This window comes from Acanthopagrus latus, chromosome 10 (genome assembly GCF_904848185.1).
Source record: "Acanthopagrus latus isolate v.2019 chromosome 10, fAcaLat1.1, whole genome shotgun sequence".
NCBI classification, from domain to species: domain Eukaryota; kingdom Metazoa; phylum Chordata; class Actinopteri; order Spariformes; family Sparidae; genus Acanthopagrus; species Acanthopagrus latus.
In genome coordinates, this window is record NC_051048.1 from 2672520 (window position 1) to 2692453 (window position 19934).

The 19934-nt window shown below is 43.4% G+C and overlaps 3 protein-coding genes across 6 annotated transcripts; 1 reads left to right on the top strand and 2 right to left on the bottom strand.

The window, feature by feature from the left end:
* Window positions 1–138: 138 nt before the first annotated feature.
* On the bottom strand, window positions 139–1603 carry LOC119026911 (histone H2A-like). Its single transcript, XM_037111589.1, has one exon. The coding sequence runs from the start codon at window positions 1559–1561 to the stop codon at window positions 1184–1186; it is 378 nt and encodes a 125-aa protein (XP_036967484.1). The 5' UTR covers window positions 1562–1603; the 3' UTR covers window positions 139–1183.
* Window positions 1604–2928: 1325 nt separating this feature from the next.
* LOC119026912 (histone H2B 1/2-like) lies at window positions 2929–3531 on the bottom strand. The gene has a single exon (XM_037111590.1). It carries the CDS (start codon window positions 3481–3483, stop codon window positions 3115–3117), a length of 369 nt encoding a protein of 122 aa, XP_036967485.1. The 5' UTR covers window positions 3484–3531; the 3' UTR covers window positions 2929–3114.
* A 946-nt stretch (window positions 3532–4477) lies between these two features.
* On the top strand, window positions 4478–19665 carry LOC119026822 (type II inositol 3,4-bisphosphate 4-phosphatase-like). 4 transcript variants are annotated; one of them, XM_037111386.1, is made up of 26 exons: window positions 4478–4632; window positions 5055–5233; window positions 5901–6025; window positions 6116–6197; window positions 6938–7162; window positions 8013–8060; window positions 8746–8843; window positions 8936–9058; window positions 12147–12226; window positions 13953–14046; window positions 14225–14294; window positions 14431–14578; window positions 14755–14885; window positions 15004–15111; window positions 15246–15354; window positions 15630–15795; window positions 15882–16070; window positions 16247–16391; window positions 16512–16714; window positions 16809–16932; window positions 17021–17147; window positions 17336–17476; window positions 17705–17802; window positions 18049–18146; window positions 18250–18404; window positions 19225–19665. In XM_037111386.1, the coding sequence occupies exons 2-26, from the start codon at window positions 5119–5121 to the stop codon at window positions 19355–19357; spliced, it is 3135 nt and encodes a 1044-aa protein (XP_036967281.1). In that variant the 5' UTR covers window positions 4478–4632; window positions 5055–5118; the 3' UTR covers window positions 19358–19665. The 4 variants fall into 4 exon arrangements, with proteins under 4 accessions (XP_036967281.1, XP_036967282.1, XP_036967283.1 ...); XM_037111387.1 differs by lacking the exons at window positions 18250–18404; window positions 19225–19665 and having other exon boundaries at window positions 17917–18059; XM_037111388.1 differs by lacking the exons at window positions 17705–17802; window positions 18049–18146; window positions 18250–18404; window positions 19225–19665 and having other exon boundaries at window positions 17256–17396.
* The last annotated feature ends 269 nt before the right edge of the window (window positions 19666–19934 follow it).

Below are 19934 nucleotides of genomic sequence, written 5' to 3' on the forward strand. Positions count from 1 at the left end.
CTACACATATGCACATGAGTGTCTTGTAGCAGCGATTAGTGGTATGTGACCGGGCAGCTTCTGTACAGCAAGAATAACCAGTTAAAAAATGTGTTTGATTCAGGAACAATGATCAATACTATGCAAAACGAAGTAGTACAGTGTTTGAACTGTTGAACAAGCTTTTATTTTGAAGGCGATAAACATCTTAATGAATGTATATAAAGTCAGTTAAACAAGAGATGTTTCTGTTCATGTCAACATGAATGCTGCTTTATAAACACATAAGATACATACGTACATGTGTAAAAGCTTCCTGTGCAGAACTTCTTCAGAAAATATACACTTATTTACAACAAATAAGATTAAGTAGATAAAATGAAAAGACATCCTCCAAAAGAAATAACCACCCACAGAAGTGCAGGTAAGTAAACCCTCCTCTAACGTCTTTGGTTTCTTTATTTCTTGTTCTGTAATTAAATCAGTTGATTCAATAAAGTTCTAAGAATACATACTGCTGTCATTAAATTTATGTTTATGGTGTCATCCTGTATTAGTAGTAGTTCTGAGTTTAGCATATAGTCTAGTCACAAGTAAAAGATATCCATACAAAATTCATGAAAACAAAAAAATGACAGGAATATAACAGTCACTGTTGAATCCTCCGGATTGTTCAAATTTTGGCGCTTGAAGGCACCCTGAGCAGTGACGTCACCGTGTTTACTAACGGTAGAGGAAGAGCCGCCATTTTTAATTTTAATTTAAGGCTGACGCGCGATTTAATCAGCGACACCCACAACTCTTCAAATTATACTTATACTATAAAACTCAGATAAAATTCATATCAGTAGAAATCTAAAGATCATAATGTATCTGATAAAGTAACTTAAGTGATCATGTAGTCCAGGTAGAAATACTATGTTGACGTTTTCATACGGAGTTTGAGTTCACCTCCTGACCTGTATACAACTAGTTCTGCATGTAGATCAATTCCTGGTACACTAATGAATATAAAACTAGTCTGACTTGTAGAACCAGTACCTGCATGTCAGTCACGCAGGTACTTACTGATCAGAAAACAATTCAACCTGTAATCTGTGTTAAACATTTGACTTCCTTGTTTAAAGTACTGGAGGACCTTTGTCTTTAGTTTAAGGTGGGTGGCTCTTAAAAGAGCCGTTTTGTTGTGAAGGTTTCCGGGTCTTTACTTCTTGGCCTTCTCGGTCTTCTTGGGCAGCAGGACGGCCTGGATGTTGGGCAGCACGCCTCCCTGAGCGATGGTCACTCCGCCGAGCAGCTTGTTCAGCTCCTCGTCGTTGCGGACGGCGAGCTGCAGGTGACGGGGGATGATCCTGGTCTTCTTGTTATCACGGGCAGCGTTTCCAGCCAACTCCAGGATCTCAGCGGTCAGGTACTCCAGCACGGCGGCCAGGTAGACCGGGGCTCCGGCACCGACACGCTGGGCGTAGTTTCCCTTCCTGAGCAGCCTGTGGACACGACCCACCGGGAACTGGAGCCCGGCACGGGAGGAGCGGCTCTTTGCCTTGGCCTTAACCTTTCCGGTCTTTCCACGTCCAGACATTTTCTTGCTTGTTTCTGTTGAGAGTCGAAGAAGAATACCCTTTCACCGCCTCCAGCTCAGCTTATATAGGAAACACTGCTGCTCGCTCATTGGTCCGCTTGGTCGTTGCTGTGATCGACCAATCAGGAGAGAGCAGGTCTCATCGTCATGTTTTTACCGCAGCACTCCTGCTCCGCGCTGTTTAGGATTTTCAGAATAAGACACAAAAGTGTGTTCGCTGGCAATGTTTTCATCCCTTTCAAATTAAAATCCAGTCACACCTATAATAATCACTTTTATCACTTTTTAACAACGTCTCGACATCAGACAGTCACTTTCTTTGGACATCAAATGGTCGATTTAATTCTCAGTGTGGATTATCACAATAATAAAAGCTTTCCATTGGCCTTTTGCTGCTTTTAAACATGTTTTTATTTTCAGGTCACTAATATTTATTTATTCTAACATGATACATTTGCCAGGTGGTGTCAAATACACACATCGCTTCATCTGGAAACGAGGTTTATCTTGAATATAGATAACCAGAACTAATGAGTTTAAAATGTCTGTTCTTGTTTTGAAAATGTTTTTATTTTGACAGTATAACTCACTTTAATCAATGTATTTCTGTTTATACAATGTAGCGCCCATCACATGTAAGTGGTGTGTAGATAATCGAACATCTCTCTGAGACAGACAGGACTCTGATCATATGACCTGTGGAGCCTTTCACTGAACACTTTATATGACAGTTCTATCATCAGTGAGTATTTTAAATCCAAGCAATCAGCACAAACTGTGTTTAAACCAGTAACATCAGAGAGAATACAGTGGCCCAGGTGTACAAATAAGGTCAAACATAGAGAAAAACATTTTAAATTAAAAAACAGGCGACACATAAAAACACAACAGGTCTGATATCAAATATTCTAACCCGCCTCGTTCAGTCTTCAGAGCATTTCCCTCCAAAACAAACTGTCAGTGAGTTTGTTGGGAGGTTTCATGAGTCACAATACCACTGCTGCTGTCATCTTGAAAATAATGTGTCAAAATTAGTTTAAAATTGTGACAATATGCATGAATGCAACATGGCGTCCTGCAGTACATTTCTACAGTGGTGACAGTTTCATGACAGTCACAACTGCTTCTGTTAACTTGTCTTGAAAACTGAATATTTGCCAATACTAGAAAAGTTTCACAGTAAGTGCATGATTTTAAACACATCCTGTACTGTCTTTAGTCAGTTTGTTCCAACTACTAGAACCCTGATGAAAGTACATTAGACTTGTTAAAATACCTTTTAAAAAAAATAAAAAAAAAGTGGCTGACTGTATGTGAACACTGGATGACCGTGACATAAGTTGCAAAAAGTATGTAATACATGAACCTTTTCATTTTAACCCAAGATTTATTCTGTTGAGTAGTCTGATCTGCACTCAAACCTACAGAAAACATTAAAAATGTCGGACTGATACACACATCCTGTGACTGACAGTGAGGTAGCAGGAAGCGGCTCTCAGATGGAGTGCGTGGTCCTGAAAAGGACCGTTGTGTTGCCGGCTGTCAGCAGCCGTTTACTTGGAGCTGGTGTACTTGGTGACGGCCTTGGTGCCCTCGGACACGGCGTGCTTGGCCAGCTCCCCGGGCAGCAGCAGGCGGACGGCGGTCTGGATCTCCCTGGAGGTGATGGTGGAGCGCTTGTTGTACTGCGCCAGGCGGGAGGACTCACCGGCGATACGCTCGAAAATGTCGCTCACGAACGAGTTCATGATGCCCATCGCCTTGGAGGAGATCCCGGTGTCAGGGTGGACCTGCTTCAGGACCTTGTAGACGTAGATGGCGTAGCTCTCCTTCCTGGTCCTTCTCCTCTTCTTGCCGGACTTGGAGACCTTGGACGCGGCCTTCTTTGAGCCCTTCTTCGGTGCTTTTCCTGGTTCAGGCATTATTTTTGCTTCAGTTCGGATATTCTGAAACGAATGATTTAGCAATCTTGGCACGCTCTGTATTTATGTGCTCATTGTAAACTGTAGTGTGCCGTTGCGTGCACCTGATTGGCCGAGAGCGACGCGTCACACAATAGAAACCACGCCCACAGGCGGGAAAACAAGCAGCGCCAAAATATGAAAGTGACAAAGAGCTGAGCTGACAGATCCACTCACTGACATTATATTCAAACTGTTTGCTTTGTCACATTCACAAATATAAATAAAGATGTAGATATAAATAAAAAAAAAATTAAAGCAAAAGGCCAGTGATGTTAAATGTTCCCCCAATATTTGAAGACAATATATGGTGTTGAATGATAACTTGCATTAATTAAGATCTCCCACATGAATAGTCTTTGAATACAAGTCAGAAACATTTTAAATTCATTAAAAAAAGGCGACCCAGAAAAGTACAATAGCCCTGAAACCTCAAATGTTTTAACCCGCCTCATTCAGTTTGTTATCTACCCTCCAAAACAAACGGCTCTCTGGGTGTGGTGGGCGGTTTCATGACCGTTACAACTGCTGCTACAATCCTGTACTGAATTATCAAAAGTATGATTAACAGTAAATTATATGTATCTTTAAATATACAGAATCTGCTCTATACTTTTATATGTTTTGGGATTTTCAGAATCAACTTTTCATAATAAATAATGATTCAATTTAAAAGTGCTGCTTCAGCTGTCATACAATTATTAATATATATTAAACACTCAAGGAAAAGTAAAGTACAAGTACTCGTATGTCTAGGTGTGTTTTTTTCACTTATAATCCCATTAAACCGCAAAAAAAGTTAAATACTTTGTTGTTTTCATATATTTCAGAACCCTAATAATCTTTACTGCGAAGACATGTGCACATATACAATGAATTTGACGCCGTTTTCAATGTAATCGATGAACTTTAAACTGAAACAGAAAAAACGAAGGAGGACAACGCTGAACAAATCCGCCATCTTGTGGTGCTCCGTGAGCAGCGCAGCCGGGAGCACGGGCAGCTCTCGCGAGACTTGAGCAGTCCAGTGGTTTTCAAACTATGGCTTCCTCTCAGACTGAACTACGGTTACAAGTTGATTCTGAGCCCAGAAACCTGCTTTTTCTGCCGGTAAGAGCTGCCGTTAAACCCTTACAATATTAAAATTATTGATTTATGTTCACTCTTTGTCACATGAAGACGTTTTATGACGTTTAAGGTTGTTTTAAACGAGGTTTCACTCGTGTCAACAAACTAGCATTAACGGTTTGAACGCTAACGGCTGCCTGAGTCCGGCTCATTAAAACTTTAAATTATTTAATTTTAACTGACGGCAGCGTCCACAGCCGGTGTCGTGTCATAATGGAATGAGTTGTTCCTGTCTTAGTGTTCATTTATTTGTTTTTTGCTAGTTATTGTAAACTTCATCTGACAAAAATACTCACATCATACTTTTATATAGAAACAGTGACGACACATCCTCCATGTTCTTGGTAACATGCTCATAATGCTGTCATATACATGTATTTGTACTCTTCTGTGACTGCACTCAGACCCTGAGGGTGATGATGATGGAGCCAGCAGACAGCTGATGTGTCCTGAGGAAGATGAGTGAAGATGAAGAGGATGAAGCTGAGGGTGAACCACAGACAGCTGCTGTTTCTGTCCAGAGAGGAAACATCTGGAAACTTCCAGAGAGAAGGAACACTGCGAGTGGGACGACAGGAGAGAGGTTCTGCCCAGTTCTGTTCGTGTCCCCGTCTCTTCTCTTTTATACTCTTTGGTTCTGTTGTCTTTGGGTCTCCTCTCCTCTGTGTTCTGTTGACTTTAGTTTTTTGTCGTTCTCCTCTGTTCTACTTCATTCAGTTACTTTGTTTTCTACTTCACCTTTTCACTGTGTTCCTGTCACTTTCTGTTCACTTCTCGTCTCCTCTGTTCTTTTCTTTTCAGTTCTCTCTCTCTCTCTCCCCTCAGTATCCTTTGCTGTTCTCTGCTCTTTTGTTCTGTCCTGTTCTGATTGGTTCTCTTACATTGTCGTCCATCCTCCTCTTATCTGTTCTCCATGGTTCTTTCTGCGTTCTCCACTCTCCTTCGTGTTCGTTTCTGTTCTCTTGTATTTCCTTTTGTGTTTTCTGTTGTCCTGTTCTAATGTTTGTTCTGTTCTTTTCTTTCTTTTTGTCTTTTTTACTCTCCTCCATCCTCTTTTGTGTTCATTTTTTTTCCATCCTCCTCTGTTCTCCATTGTTCCCTGCCGTTCCCTTGTTCTTTTCTCTCCCCTCACTCTCGGTAGCCTTGCTCCACGGCTCCTCGGCAGCCCTCATCCCTTCACCGTCTCCATCTATATCCGTCCCCCTGACTCACTCTGACTTTACTTCCTGGAACGTCTGTGTGTCCGACAGAAGAACAGCCTCTAATAGAACGTAAGGGTTCCTCTGAGTGTGTTCTAACATCCTCCTCTGTGTCAGATCTCAGCGAGAAGTTCTGTCGGCTGAGAGGGAACCTGCTCTTCATCCTCAACAAGCAGGTGAGAGAGGTGGAGACGGGGTGGAACCTGTGTTTGTGTTCTGTAACATGAGAGAACATCAACCCAAAGTGTGTGTGTGTGTGTGCGCAGGGTGGAAAGCTGGAGGAGGTTCTGCTGCTGGAGAGATGTGAAGTAATGAAGCTTCCAGATGATGACAGACGGCTGGCCGTCAGTGAGTAACACACACCGACACCCTGATGTCTGCTGGTTCTCTTCTGTTCTCGTTTGTGTTGTGTTTCATTCTCTCCTGCTCTCATTTGTTTTTTTCGGTTTCAAATCTTTATCTTTTTCTCTGTTCTGTGTTCCTTTCTCTGTTCCTTTATTTTTCTCTTCTGTTCAGCTGTGTTCTGTTCTTCTCTGTTCGGTTCTCTTCTCTCCTCCTCTGTTCTCATATGCTCCTTTATTGGTTCCTTTTGCCCTCATCCCTTTGTTCTCTTGTGTTCCCTCATGTTCTCCTCTGTTCCCTTGTGTTCCTGTCTGCTGTCTTTCATTTTGTTCTCCTCTGTTTCTTTCTCTTCTCTGCTGTTCTCTTTTGTTCCACTTTGCTTCTTTATTGTTGGTTCCTGTTCACTCATGTTCTCTTTGTTTCCATTTGGTTTTGTTCTGGTTCTTTCTCCTCTCTTTATCGTTTACTGTTCTTTTTTGTACTCTTTGTAGCTGCCATTAGCTAATTAGCTCAGTTAGCTGTGTAGCTAGTGTTCCTATTAGCTGCCTTGAGAATGCCCGCAATGTGTGCTAGCATGCTAACTTCAGATTCATAAACATCTCTGACCAAACTGTTATTTATTGATAATTTTAGTATTTTTTTACGTTTTAAAGTAGAATATTTACATTTTGTACCGTTTAAACAAAGTGTGTGTGTGTGTGTGTGTGTGTGTGTGTGTGTGTGTGTGTCCGTGTGTCTGTGTCCAGGCTTTGACAGCGGCGACCCTCGGGTGTTCATCAAGTGCAGCAGCTCTGCAGATTGTACTTCCTGGCTCGAGGTCCTGAGAGATGCCAACACTGAGATGCTGAGACGACGCATCACACACCTCCGCACACTCATCGACACACACACCGCCCAGCACACCCAACAACACACACACGTGGCCTCGGTCTGTGGGGGGGATGAGAGCCTGGAGGATGCTGCAGCTGCAGGTCAGTATTAGTTTAAAGATTAGAAAACACATGTATGTATTATTATTTCTGTCATTCAGCAGATTGTAACTTTAAATATCAGTTTTCTTCTTTGATTACTAATAAAGTCTTCTGAGAACATCAATAATTAAGATGTACTTGTCATGCAGTTGTAGTTCTTATCTTTAAACAGCTGTCAGTCAGTTTGGTGTGACAGCCAATGAAGCTGTAATATTTGGTTATATAGTGATAATTTCTGTTTTTATGTGTCTAATAACTTAACAGATAAGAAGAGTAATATAGGTTACTCAGCAAGAATAGTCTGTCTCATGTGTATTCTCATCTTTATGCTTTCGGGTGAAGTATGTGAACCTTGACTGGAGGTCTATTTTCTGAAAGTGTAAAAAGTGCTGCGGATATTTTTAGAGTCGTCACAGGAAACACTGCAGTCACTTGTAGAGTTTAGAAAACACCTCACATGTGCAGTCGGGCACGAAATCTACTTCCTCTTGAGTTTTGCAGAAGTAAACACACAAAACAAGAAAAGTTGGTGCCAGTTGAACCTTTACACACACACACACACACACACACGCACACACAGTAGCTGAAGCGACTGTATCTATTAGACTTGGATGACTGACAATCTTCATAAACATGTTGAGACAAACAAGACCTGACTGACGGGTTCACACTCCAGGGAACAAACACTTTGCACGCTAATTAAAGCTAGAAGATGTTTGTCTCAGGATATTTTCTAACCTTTAGTCATCGACGTATAAATTGTTTGTGACTGTTCAACATGTTTGATCAGAGTTCAGAGTGCAGCGTTTTCAGTCTGTGTGTTGATGTAATGTTGTTCTGTTGCCACAAGGTGGAGCTGAACCTGCTGCTAAAGTCACTCCACTGCACCTGAGGGTCGGTATGTGACACACACACACACACACACACACACGATCATTTGTTATCATCAACAGAATATAAATAAATAACAGCGTCAATGTTATATCGAAGAGATATATATAATTTAGTATGCTGACCAGTTAGCCAGCAGCAGGTGGCAGGGTCCGCCGAATATTAACACAGTGTAACAGTATGATAACTGGTTTTCCTTTAAAGGAGCACTCTGATGTTTTCAGCAGAGAGAGTTCTTCACTGACTCATTCATTTCTGTCCAAACAAACTAAATAAACAAACTGTCCTTGTTTTCATGACTGAGTACACAAACTGACCATAAAGGACCCTTTATACTGCTGTACTTTGTTGATATGTGGCGGACCCTGCCACCTTTCTAGTTTCTAACAGTGCTCTGGGACCATATTTTTCTCTGAGAACAGTTTGTTTATTCACTGATGGAAAAAGTTTGAATAATTAACGTGTCATTAATGTTGTAAATATTAAAATTCTGAGTTTGAATTTCTTCTCTAAAACTACAGAATGCCCCTTTAATGTGTTTTGAATGCAGGACGTGTATACAATGTAATGGAGTATTTCTAGACTGTGGTATTAATACTTCTACTTTAGTAAACTATCCAAGTACACACACACACACACACACACACACTATCTTATGTCAACACACTCTCTCTCTCTCTCTCTCTCTGTAGGTGTGGTTACCGTGGCAGCCAGAGTCCAGATTCAAGTTTCAGTGATCGACACACACACTCACACACTGAGGAAGTATTGCTGTACTGAGGCAGTGCAGGTACACACACACACACACACACACACAAACAAACAATAGACTTAGTAACATCAGGCTGTATTTAAAAGTGTGTGTGTGTGTGTGTGTTTCAGGGGGCGGATGATGACGGTGTGTTTCTGACATCAGTGAGTTTCTGTGGCGACTGTCCTCTCTACCATCACAGCAGGATCAAAGTTACCGTTTACCATGCAGAGGAGCCGACGACACACACCGCAGTGAGTGTGTGTGTGTGTGTGTGTGTGTGTGTGTGTGTGTGTGTGTGTCTGTAAAATAGTGTATATAAGAGGATTAGAGCAAAGGATGTGTTCATGTGTAATACCAGTGGTGGTAGCTTTCCAACACACACACTCTCTCTCTCTCAATTCAGTTAATCTCCACACACACACACACACACACACACACACACACACACACAAAGAGAGAGAGGGAGAGGGAAGGTGAAACGAGGACAGCCACAGAGAGAAAGAGATTTTTAGTTAAATAGTTATTTCCGTTTTTTTTTCCTCTTTTCTCTCTTTCCTTTGTGCCCCTCGGCCCCGACCTGCCCACCGGGCGCTTTGCTAATCTGCATATTTCCCATGATGCCAGCGGGGTTTTAATCCTGTCGGCCATGACCGAAGAGGAGGAGGAAAAGGTGATGGAGGGAGCGGAGAGATGCTGGGCCGGTGTGTGTTAGTCTGCTGCAGACGAGACGACCACAGGATTTTTTTTCAGCGTTAATGGATTATTTTGTCCGGATTCTTCTTTTTCCTTGGTTGTCGCTTTTCTTTCTTCTTCGTCTGCATTTGTACTGTCTGTTAATCCATTATGTGGCAGGAAGAGAGCAGGAGAAACCGTTTTTTAGCTGCAGCTGGCGACAGATTTCACTTCAGGCTCGCTCGTTTGTTTGACTCTCTGAGATCGTAGAATAAGATTTAATTCCGACGGTGCGTTCAGGAGCAGTAAAAATTTAGATTTGCAAACTTTTTCTCATTTTGTTTAATGAAAAATATTTTACTTCACAAGAAAAGAGCTGTTTTGAAAGCAGTGTGTCTATAACGGTGCTGTAGAATTTAAATGGCCTCCTCTCTCGCTCTGCTCGTCGTCTGTTTCTGAAGACGACTTGAGCTCTTCAACATTTCCTAATCTAACTATATGAAATTGTTTCTAGCTGCTGGTTATAAGACGCTTATAAAAGCACCCAGCAGTGAGCGGAGGACAAAGATCAGCTTACGACGGTTTGGACAAACTTTATAGAACAAAGTAGGAGCACTTTCAGACTGATGAAGAGTTGTAAACGGATAAAAGAATAAAGTCCATGTTGAACTCTAATTCTCTAAATTGGAGTTTCTCAATTTAAAAGCACAATTGAACTTTGTACATTTATTTGTCTATGCATCCTACATTTTTAAGCTCGCTAACACTTTATTATTTTAACACACGTCTTGAACAGATTCTTGCTTTACGTCTTTTTTCCCTTTATTCTATTTTTTAAACAGTTTTTTAGTTTTCTATCTCGACATTTTTGTTACGTGAAGCAGAAGAAGAGCCTGCTTTTATTTTGCAGGATCGACTGTGAAACCTGCAGACGGTGAAGCAGCTTGTGAGGTTTATTATCAAAATGATGGATCAGCTGATGTGAGAAAACAGGAAACACAACAGGAAGTAAACAGGAAGGAAACTTTTTTTGTTTCTTTGTTTTTTTCCTGTTTTTTTTTTTTTTTTAAATTTATTTCCGGAGATGCAGAAAGCGATGATCACCTGCACCAAATGTTTCTGTCCATCAGGAGAGAACAGCTCCTCTGCTGGACAGGTAGAGTGTGTGTGTGTGTGTGTGTGTGTGTGTGTGTGTGTGTGTGTGTGTGTGTGTGTGTGTGTGTGTGTGTGTGTTTGGGATTAACATTTAATCTTAAAGCTTCTTGTTTTGTTCAAGAACTCAGTGAGACAGATTAGCTCACTGAGCGTGTGTTACCTAAACCTTCAGCTGCAAATGAGGAAACTGTGTGTGTGAGTGTGTGTGATGTTAACATCTCGACATCCTATTTGTTTGTTTCTTTCTGTCTGACGGTGGTTCTGTGTTTGAGGATGTCACGCTGACACGACAGCTGAGACGTTCACACATTGGAATGTGTTGGTGATCAATGAGTTGATTAATAGATCAGAAAGAAGAAAATCAATTACAATCAAACCGTTGTTGCTTTGTTACAAAACATAAAATCTGAGATGTCCACATTCAGTGAAATTCCCCAAAATGTTCCAACATTTGATAAATTAATTGATACAAAATACAGTAAAGAAAGTTTCATCATTTTCATTTCAATGCTTTTGTGTCGGGTACATGTTGGAAACCTCCTCAGTCAGACGTCTATTTGACGTCCCGGGAATGAGACTCAACAATCAACAATGAGGTGCGTTCAGGAACAGCTGGGACAAATCCTACTGATTCTACCTTTAATTTTAATAGTCTTTGAATTCTATTAACATGACGTGAGCTTCAGTTAGCTTTGAGCACAAATGTCCTTCAGAGGGAGACTTTTTACTCTGATACTCTGAGTCCATGTCAGAGCCTGAACTCTGTTACTGTACTGGAGGAAACAAGATGGATCAGAACTTCTACTTTTACAAGAGTTTGTTTTTATCTGTATCTGAACTTCTACTGGAGAAAACAATGTCTGAGAAGGTGGAAGCAGAAAATTTGGGGGTTATTTGCTGAAGAAAGAATCTGAAATTCTCTTGAACATCAGTATCGTTTAACCAGAATGAAATAAAGACATTAGAAATACAAGAATAAGAGAAGTTGAGTGTGTGTCTGAGCTCAGTTTGATGAACATTCAGTGGCTGTGAGTGAATCTGTTGGCTGATGAGTGCTTTTCACTCATCAAGGTAATCCTCTGAGCTTCTGATTATCCTCATGGCAGCAGAGTGATGAGTTTAATGCCTTCACTGTGCCGATCTTTGGTGTGTGGCCTTGACGAGTGTGTGTGAGTGTGTGAGTCAGACAGAATGGGACATTTATTAATTAATATTACAGAACATTTAGAGGGAGATTAAACCTGTGTGACAGCCCCTTTATGTAACCTGGAGTTTGATTCATCCTGCATGTAATGTGAGGCTCTTCAGTCGAGGCAGCGACGAGCTCGCATGTGTTTCTTCAAGGAGCTTCTTCCTACAGATAGTCTGCTGCGACTCCACACTGTCTGGACACGTCTCATAGCTGGATTATATCTGGATTAGAGCAGCAATAATGTGCCCAAAACATCAGAATGTCCCAGCTTAATGTAAGATAAAAACATCTCTCTGTCTCTGTCTCTTTCTCTTTCTCAGAGGAGCTTTCTGGGCTTCACCTCCTTCTCCATCAGAGATCTGCTCAGGTCCAAGGAGCCTCACATCTCCATGAGCCTCAGGTAACACACCTCCTCTTTCATCCATCACATCTGTTATTCTCACGTTTCCTTTAGCTTAATTCTCAGCAAAAACAGCTCCTAGCTCCTCTAGCTGACATAGCTTCATCTTGTTAGTGATCTTGTCTCTAGGTCAAGTTGTCTAGCTATTAATTTTGTATTTCTGTGTAGTCTTCTATGGTTTCTTGCTAGCTGTTTTGTTCCTAGCTTTGTCTTGATAGTTATCTTGTCTGTAGTTAGCTTTGTTTGAAGTTAGTGTTGTCCTACCTTTCATCTCATAAGTTAGCTTTGTCTTAAGAGTCACTTGTTTCTAGTAATCTTTGTCCTTCTTGTTATTTTTTTCTAGTTAGCTTAATCTAGCTACTTATATTGTTTAAGAGGCAACCAAGAAACGTGAAACCTCCTAAATGTTGAATCTGAATCTGAAAACACAGAAAGGTTTACTGTATTCATCTTTAACCACCATACATATCCTCCATACTCTGTTCCCAAGTGATATGAATGAAAGTCTCATAGAGGTTTCACACAGTTGTCAATGTCACCTGATTGTCTGTTGCCTGGTTACCTGTTGCCACATGAGGAAGTGAGATGGGGAGTGTGTTGCTCCACCTCCGCAGAGAGTAGAAACATCAGTCCCTTCCTGCTTTTACATGACAACACCTTCAGAGGTTGAGACAGAGACAGGGTGGACAGAAGGAGTGTGAGGTGTGATCTGTGTAGTGTCAGTCAGGAGGCGTGTCCATGCTGGCACGCTTCATCCAGGTGTGCCCGATTGTTAATACATACCTCTGGGACAGGTTGGCAGTTACGGAGCTTCATGCTGCTGCTTGATATGTTCTCAGAGAGGAGACAGGAGGGAGTGTGGTCTCTCTTCTCTTTTCAGTTTGTCTTGGTGATGATCTTTGACAACATCACATAACAGAGTTGGATATCTCATTGTGCTGGTAGAGGAGTTAAGATACAGGTACACATGTTAGCTCGCTCTTCTGGTTGTCTGGTATGTAGTTAACTTGTCTTGCTTGTTGTTCTGTTTCTGTTCGATATCCTGTCTATAGCAAAGTCTCTCTAGTTATCTTGTTTCTATTTAACCTTGTCCTACTAGTCATTGTTGTTTCTAGTTAGCTTAATCTCACTAGTTGTCTTCCTCTAATGAACTTTTTCCTGTTAAATACATTGTTTGTTGTTAGCTTTTGTTATTAAGTTGTTTCTAGTGAGATTATTCCCATTAGCTATCCTGTTCTGGTTAGCGTTGTCTTGCTAGTTATTTTATTTCTTGTTGTTAGCATTGTCTTTGCTAGCTCTTTTGGTTCTATTTAGCGTTCACTTGCTAGTTTTCATGTTTCTGCTTAATGGTACGTTCACAACAGCAACGACCAGCTTTGTCCCACATTTTGTCCCCCGTAATTTGTCCTTCATGTAGTTTGTCAGCTTTTTAGCTATGCTAATATTTCTCTCTAGTTATCATTTCACTAGTCAAGCGAAGTGGCTATCTGAGGGAGCTACTTATATAGCTGTATCTCTTGTTAGGGTAGTTAATTTTGAACTCTATATTTAACAGAACTGAGTGGAAAAAAATGCACATGAAGAGGAAGTAAAAGTAAAAAATCAGTCTAAGTCAGGAGAGAATTTATTGTCCTGCTGAAGGTAAACCTCTTCCTGAGCATTCAGACAGGTTTGTGTTTCCAGACATCACAAGTTATTCTTCTCTTCTTTTCACTCCTCTCATCAGGACGATGGATGGAGTGAACGAGGTCGGGGAGGTGAAGGTGTCCCGTCTGCAGATGGAGGGAGAGAGTGAGGACAAAACTCCTCCTGAACACAAGGTGAGACAAGAAGGGGAAGAAAGTTCCCTTCAGCCTCGACTCTCCTCTCTGTGTGTCCGGGTCAACTCTGCATCACAGGAAACACAGACAAGAGGGTTGAAGGGGAAGAATGAGGCCAAGAAGAAGGAGATGTATTTCTTTCTAATTTCACCTGCTGTATACATCTTCCTGTCCTCAGTGTCCGGCGCTGTGCGACAGCCTTCACAGCTCCTTCCAAGACAAAGAAAACAGTCCGATGATGAGAGCAGGTGAGACACAAACACCATCACAGTGTGGTTCTGTAGGGAAGTAACTCTCTGTATTTTATGGTTTCAGAGGGATAAATACATGTTCATGTTCTTTAATATTACCTTTGTGTGTGTGTGTGTGTGTGTGTGTGTGCAGTGTTGTGTGCTCAGGTGTGTAAGGTGTACAGGTTTCAGACAGAGGATCAAAGATGGCTGCTGGTCCGGGAACAGATGTCAGAGACGCCGCTGTCGTTCTCTTTACCCAAACAGCTACTGAGCGCGCTCATACGCGAGCACACGAGCAGGTCGGTGTTTGTGTTTGTCTCCTGTACCGAGGCTTTAAAGTTTTATTGGACCGAATGGCTCAAATTCTGCTCGTTTTACTGTCGTGAGGCTCAAAAACATTAATCCAGACGCTTCTTTCACAATGTTGATGCTTATGGGGCACAGAAAAAAAACAGCCTGTGTTCGTCCTCCTCAGGATCCAGGAAGTGAAGGAGCTTGGTGACCTCTCACCTCACTGGAACGAGCTCCGCCATGATGTCATCAACCACTGTAACCACCTGATTGGCTGTTATCAGGAAACGCTCGCTGAGCTCGACAAACTCTCAGGTGAGGTGGATTAAAGGGCCAAACCATCAAACTTTAGCTTTTTTGGGGGTGTAAGCAGCAACGGTGAATTGAGTAGTTTGAGTTTGTTGGTTTATGTTTCTTCTATATTTGTTTGCAGCGTCGTCCTGTTTCAAGTCCAGCAGCAGCAAATCAGACAAACACCTTCAGTTTGTTCCAACCAACCTGCACTCACAGAGGATGGAGGTCACCAGTCCTGACAGCACAGGTACAAACTCCTCCTCCTCCTCTTCTTCTTCTTCTTTTTATGACCCTTGTTTACATTCTTCCTCACCCTCTGTCGTGTCTTTACTCCGCTTCTTCAGTGTTCACGTCTCTAACTGTAGCAGCGTCTCTCTCCAGGTGTTTGGTACGAGGTGATAACAGTCGGAGCTCCGGCTGATCACCATCAGTCCTTCAAACACGGAGGACTGAAGAGACTGCTGAGCAAACACACCAACCACAGAGACAGGTGTGTGTGTGTGTGTGTGTGTGTGTGTGTGTGTGTGTGTGTGTGTGTGTGTGTGTGTGTGTGCGTGTCCTCTCTTGATATTGTTGCCTGTGGATTATAATCTCTATAATCTCTGTCAGGATTAGTGGAGCTGTGTTGTGGATCAGAACACACGTGACTTTTTGTTCAGACATTATTTGTCAGAAGGTTTGAAAACATCAGCAGGGATATCTGAAGAAGAGAGAATCTGAAGACGATGGAGTTAAACTCTCCCTCCCTCCCTCCCTCCCCCTCAGCTCTGTCTCGTACTCCCGTGATGAGAGCTCCAGAGCAAGGGAGCTGCTGTCCAGCGTGGCCCAGCTGCAGCCTCTTGTGTTCGGGCTGGCTGAGGAGCTGCTGTCGGTCTCTCTGGAGCTGAACGTGACCCGGCTGCAGCAGGTTCTGGATGGTCTGACGCAGCAGGTGAGGAGAGAAGAAGAAGAAGAACACAGGTGACACCATGACGACACAGAGACGTGACATGACGTGTTTCCCTCCCTCTCACTCAGACAGAACTGTTTGTTCACGCGCTCAAAGATGAGCTGGTGAAAAGCGCCCTGCTGCTGATCCACAGCCAGCGCTCGGACGGCACCAGCAGCCACGCCCACAGCAACGGGTCGCTGTGTGACAGCGCGACAGCCAATCAGGAGGGGCAGACCTCGCTACGGCAACAGGACGAGTACGACGAGGAGGAATGGGCAAGTTGTGTTTGTTGATGTTGTTGTGATCTTCATTTGTTTTTACTTAGAGTGAATAATCAGTTGACTGATGTCGGCCGTCACATATAGATGGGTCACACTGTGTACAGGCATGATATGTTTGATTGCCACATTTGAGGGATTATTGTCAAATTAACACAGGTGTGTTTGTGTAGGACAGGGCGTGGGCGAACGTCGCCATGAGCCTCAATTGCATCATTGCCATGGGTGACCGGCTGCAGGGGCGGGAGGACCACCCACAGGAGATGACATCATCAGAGCAGCAGGAAACCACCGGCGACACAAACTCTCAGAACACCGGTGAGACTTTATACAAAGTAAACACAGCAGTATTTAACCAAAACTTCAAATGAACCTTTAAAACGACGCTGACTGGGTTACATTTGTAACTGTGGTGATGAACTGGTCCGTCTCCTCCAGCCTCCCCGTCCTCCTCCTCGGCCTCCTCCTGGCAGGAGCAGCTGCTCCCCCTGGTGGTCACTCTCAGGGACTGTGTGCGTGAGGCGGTGGATAAGGCCCGGACCGCCATGACCTTCGTGGTCCTGCAGGGGGCGGTGACGGGGACAGTCGCTCAGGGACCGGCACACATCATGCTGAGACGCCACGCTGTCTTCAGCCAGGCGGTGAGGCATCTTTCTCACAGGCTGGAGGATCAGATCAGTTTATCTCCATCAATCATCAATTGTGTGTGTGTGTGTGTGTGTGTGTGTGTCTCAGCTGTCAGCAGTGGTGTGTGGCTTCGTGTTGAAGCTGTACGGAGGTCTGGAGGATCAAGACTTCCTGCAGCAGCTTCACTCTGTCGGAGTTCTGGCTCAGTTTGAAGGCCTGCTCAGCACCTACGGTACACAAACACACACACACACACACACACACACACACACTAACCTGCTCTACATACTGTATATAGACTTACTGTGTGTGTGTGTCAGGTGACGAGGTGGGGATGCTGGAGGACATGGAGGTGGGCGTGGCTGACCTGAGCAGTGTTGCGTTCACTGTCACCGAGGCCAAAACAGAACAACCAGACGACCTGCTGCCGACGCTCAGGGGAGCATGGTGAGACACACACACACACTTGAACACACACACCCTCAGCACAGTGTGTGTTTGTGAAGCCACCAGGAAGTGTCTGTAAACTGTGCTGGATGATTTCTTCTCTGTCAGATCCATTCATCCTGGAAGTTTAAGCGCCTCCGATGCTGTATCCATATTTTCTCTGATCTCCGGTCTTGATCTCCCTTCAGGGGCAGTTTGGTTGTCGAGGTCCCGTTGCCCCCGGAGACCTTCGGGTCGTTGCCCCTGGAACTGAGAGAGGGACGTTTGATACGAGTTCATCCAGTTCTCTTCAACATCGGAATCAACCAGCAGCAGAGTCTGGCTGAGAGGTACACACACACACACACACACACACACACGACATACATATTGATCAGTATCGCCTTTATCATGATCGATCCACTGCTGCCTGACAAGTGATTCAAGTATTGAGGTCAAAGATTTGACCATTGTGGTGGAAAAATCAGATGTACACTTGACCTCCTGTGACCTGCAGACGTCCTGAGGATAAATGCACGTGTTGGTTTACAGAACTTAACATTTGGTGTGTGTTTCAGGTTTGGCGACAGCTCGCTGCAGGAGAGAGTGAACCAACAGAGCTGTGAGCGTCTCAGAGCGTTCTGTCACAGTCTGAGAGACACGCTGCCTCACACGGGTGAGACTCACGATTGTTTTAACTTGTTTTCAGTCCCTGGAGATTCTTTATTTTATGCACCAGTGTTAGCGGTGATGTACATATGTTAATGAGAAGCCATAAAATCTTTTTTAGGAATTTCTGTGCAATATTTTTGGACAAACATCTTGAGATTCTTGTGGGATTTAAGAAGGATGCAGTAATGAAGCTGACAAGAAGAAGAAGAAGCAGTCAGTCAGACTGAGCGTGTCTCTCTCTCTCTGTCAGCTGGTATCCAGTCACTATCGGACCTGTTGTCGTCTTTGGATCGCAGCTTAGAAACCAGGAAGCGGAAGAACGTGGAGGTTCTGTGGATTGCTGCGATGGTAAGACGAGTGGAAGGTCTGTACGAGACCTGCTCAGCCGAGTAGCGGAGAGAAATGTTTCTCCTGATGTGTGTATGGTGTGTGTGTGTGTGTGTGTGTTCAGGTATGTCGAAAGGTGAACGGCGTGCGTCTGACGAGCTGTAAGAGCGCGAAGGACCGCACAGCGATGTCGGTGACGCTGGAGCAGTGTGTGTTACTGAGAGAGCGACACACACTCAGCCAGCAGCACTTCAGCACCGCCCTGGACTGCATGAGGAGGTTCGTTTACACCCTGAATCTCACCACCACACTCTTCCTCACTTCATCCTCCTCACCTTCCTCCTTTGTCCTTATTTCCTTTCCTCTTATTATTTTTTTCTCAGTTCAACCTTTCTTTTGTTTTTACGCCTGTTTCCTTGTTTTCTCTTCTTCTTTTTCTTTCACCATCACGTTCTATTCTCTTCTTCCTGTCTTCTTCTCTTCATCACACACACTCCTCCAGGTCTCGTCTGTCCTTGGGGCAGATGCTGGGCTGTTATGCCCAGTCAGGGTTCACAGTCTGTGGGTTAGAGCCCGGGGAGCCTCCCTCGGGGGTCCCGCTGTGTCTGGCCCCTAAAGCTCCCAGACGACACCTGTACCCGGTGGCCTTCCTCCTGGTGACCTCTCACCTGCTGGTGGTTTGGCTCATCCTCAGCCTGGTTATACTGATGGCCAAATACCAGTAGAGCAGCACAGACTGGGAACACTGGGAACAAAGTATACATATTTTAACTACTACTGTAGTCCGGGGAGGTTTTGTTTTGCAGAATGCTGCAACTCTGTTTTTCTGTGAAGCTCCAGAAATGTACGAGACTTCACCTGACTATATCATCATGGAGGGAGGAGAAGAAGACTGGATTATTTATTTTTGGGTGACCTGTTCCTTTAATTTATTATGCCTGCGTCTCTGTGTGTGTATGTTGTTTTGCTTTTCAACAGAATGTTGAAGCACTCAAGGACCAATGAAGCACTCACTGTTGACTGTGTGCATGTCTTTCTACGGTGTGTGTGTGTGTGTGCGCGTCTGTGTGTGTTTGTATGTGTGTGTGTGTGTGTGCAGGGATGGCTGCAGGATGGAGAACGTGCAGAAGAACGTGGGCAGCAGGAAGTTCGCCTTCAGCGGCGTTCAGCTCCTCACCTTCCCCAAACTGTACCGACCTCCAGACGGCAGCTTCGGGTCGTCGACACACTGACACTTTATCTTTTTTAGAGTTTTTATTTTAAGATGTGTTTGTTTTAATCATGTAAAGTGTGTGTTTGTTTTATAAAGATGTGAATGTTGTGTGAATGTTCCTGACGATCCTCTCAGCTGTTCACTGTCGCTGCAGATGTTTGATTACAAACATGTTTCTGCAACAAATGACAATTATAAAAATGTTTGAAACAAAAGTTTACTGATGCTGGGCCGGATCAGAACCATCAGACCTGTAGGGGGCCCATGTTGTCTCAGAACCACACAGTATTATACTCTTATGCTGGATTAAAACCCTGCCTAAGGTTTGTTGCATGTGTCTCATTTTGTGTTTTATAATGATGGTTGAGTGTCAGACCAGAACAGGCTGTTGCTTCTTACATGGCACCTTTAAAAAAAAAACAATATATATAAATTTATAAAATGTCGTCTTGCCCACACGTTAACTCCATCCAAGGAGTGAACGATGCAGCATTCAGATGACATGAGAAAAAACACGATTTATTGTATCAGTTTTAATTTAATCAACAATATTACCATTGCTGCTACATTTAATGAAGTATATTTTACTTCCCTTA

Excerpts from the sequence above, each read along its gene's own strand:
- LOC119026911 (XM_037111589.1), bottom strand. The coding sequence starts at position 1,561 with ATGTCTGGACGTGGAAAGACCGGAAAGGTTAAGGCCAAGGCAAAGAGC.
- LOC119026912 (XM_037111590.1), bottom strand. The coding sequence starts at position 3,483 with ATGCCTGAACCAGGAAAAGCACCGAAGAAGGGCTCAAAGAAGGCCGCG.
- LOC119026822 (XM_037111386.1), top strand. The coding sequence starts at position 5,119 with ATGAAGAGGATGAAGCTGAGGGTGAACCACAGACAGCTGCTGTTTCTG. Across the intron at positions 8,844-8,935 it reads GCTGTACTGAGGCAGTGCAG|GGGGCGGATGATGACGGTGT; the intron begins GTACACACACAC and ends TGTGTGTTTCAG. Across the intron at positions 14,579-14,754 it reads ATACGCGAGCACACGAGCAG|GATCCAGGAAGTGAAGGAGC; the intron begins GTCGGTGTTTGT and ends CGTCCTCCTCAG.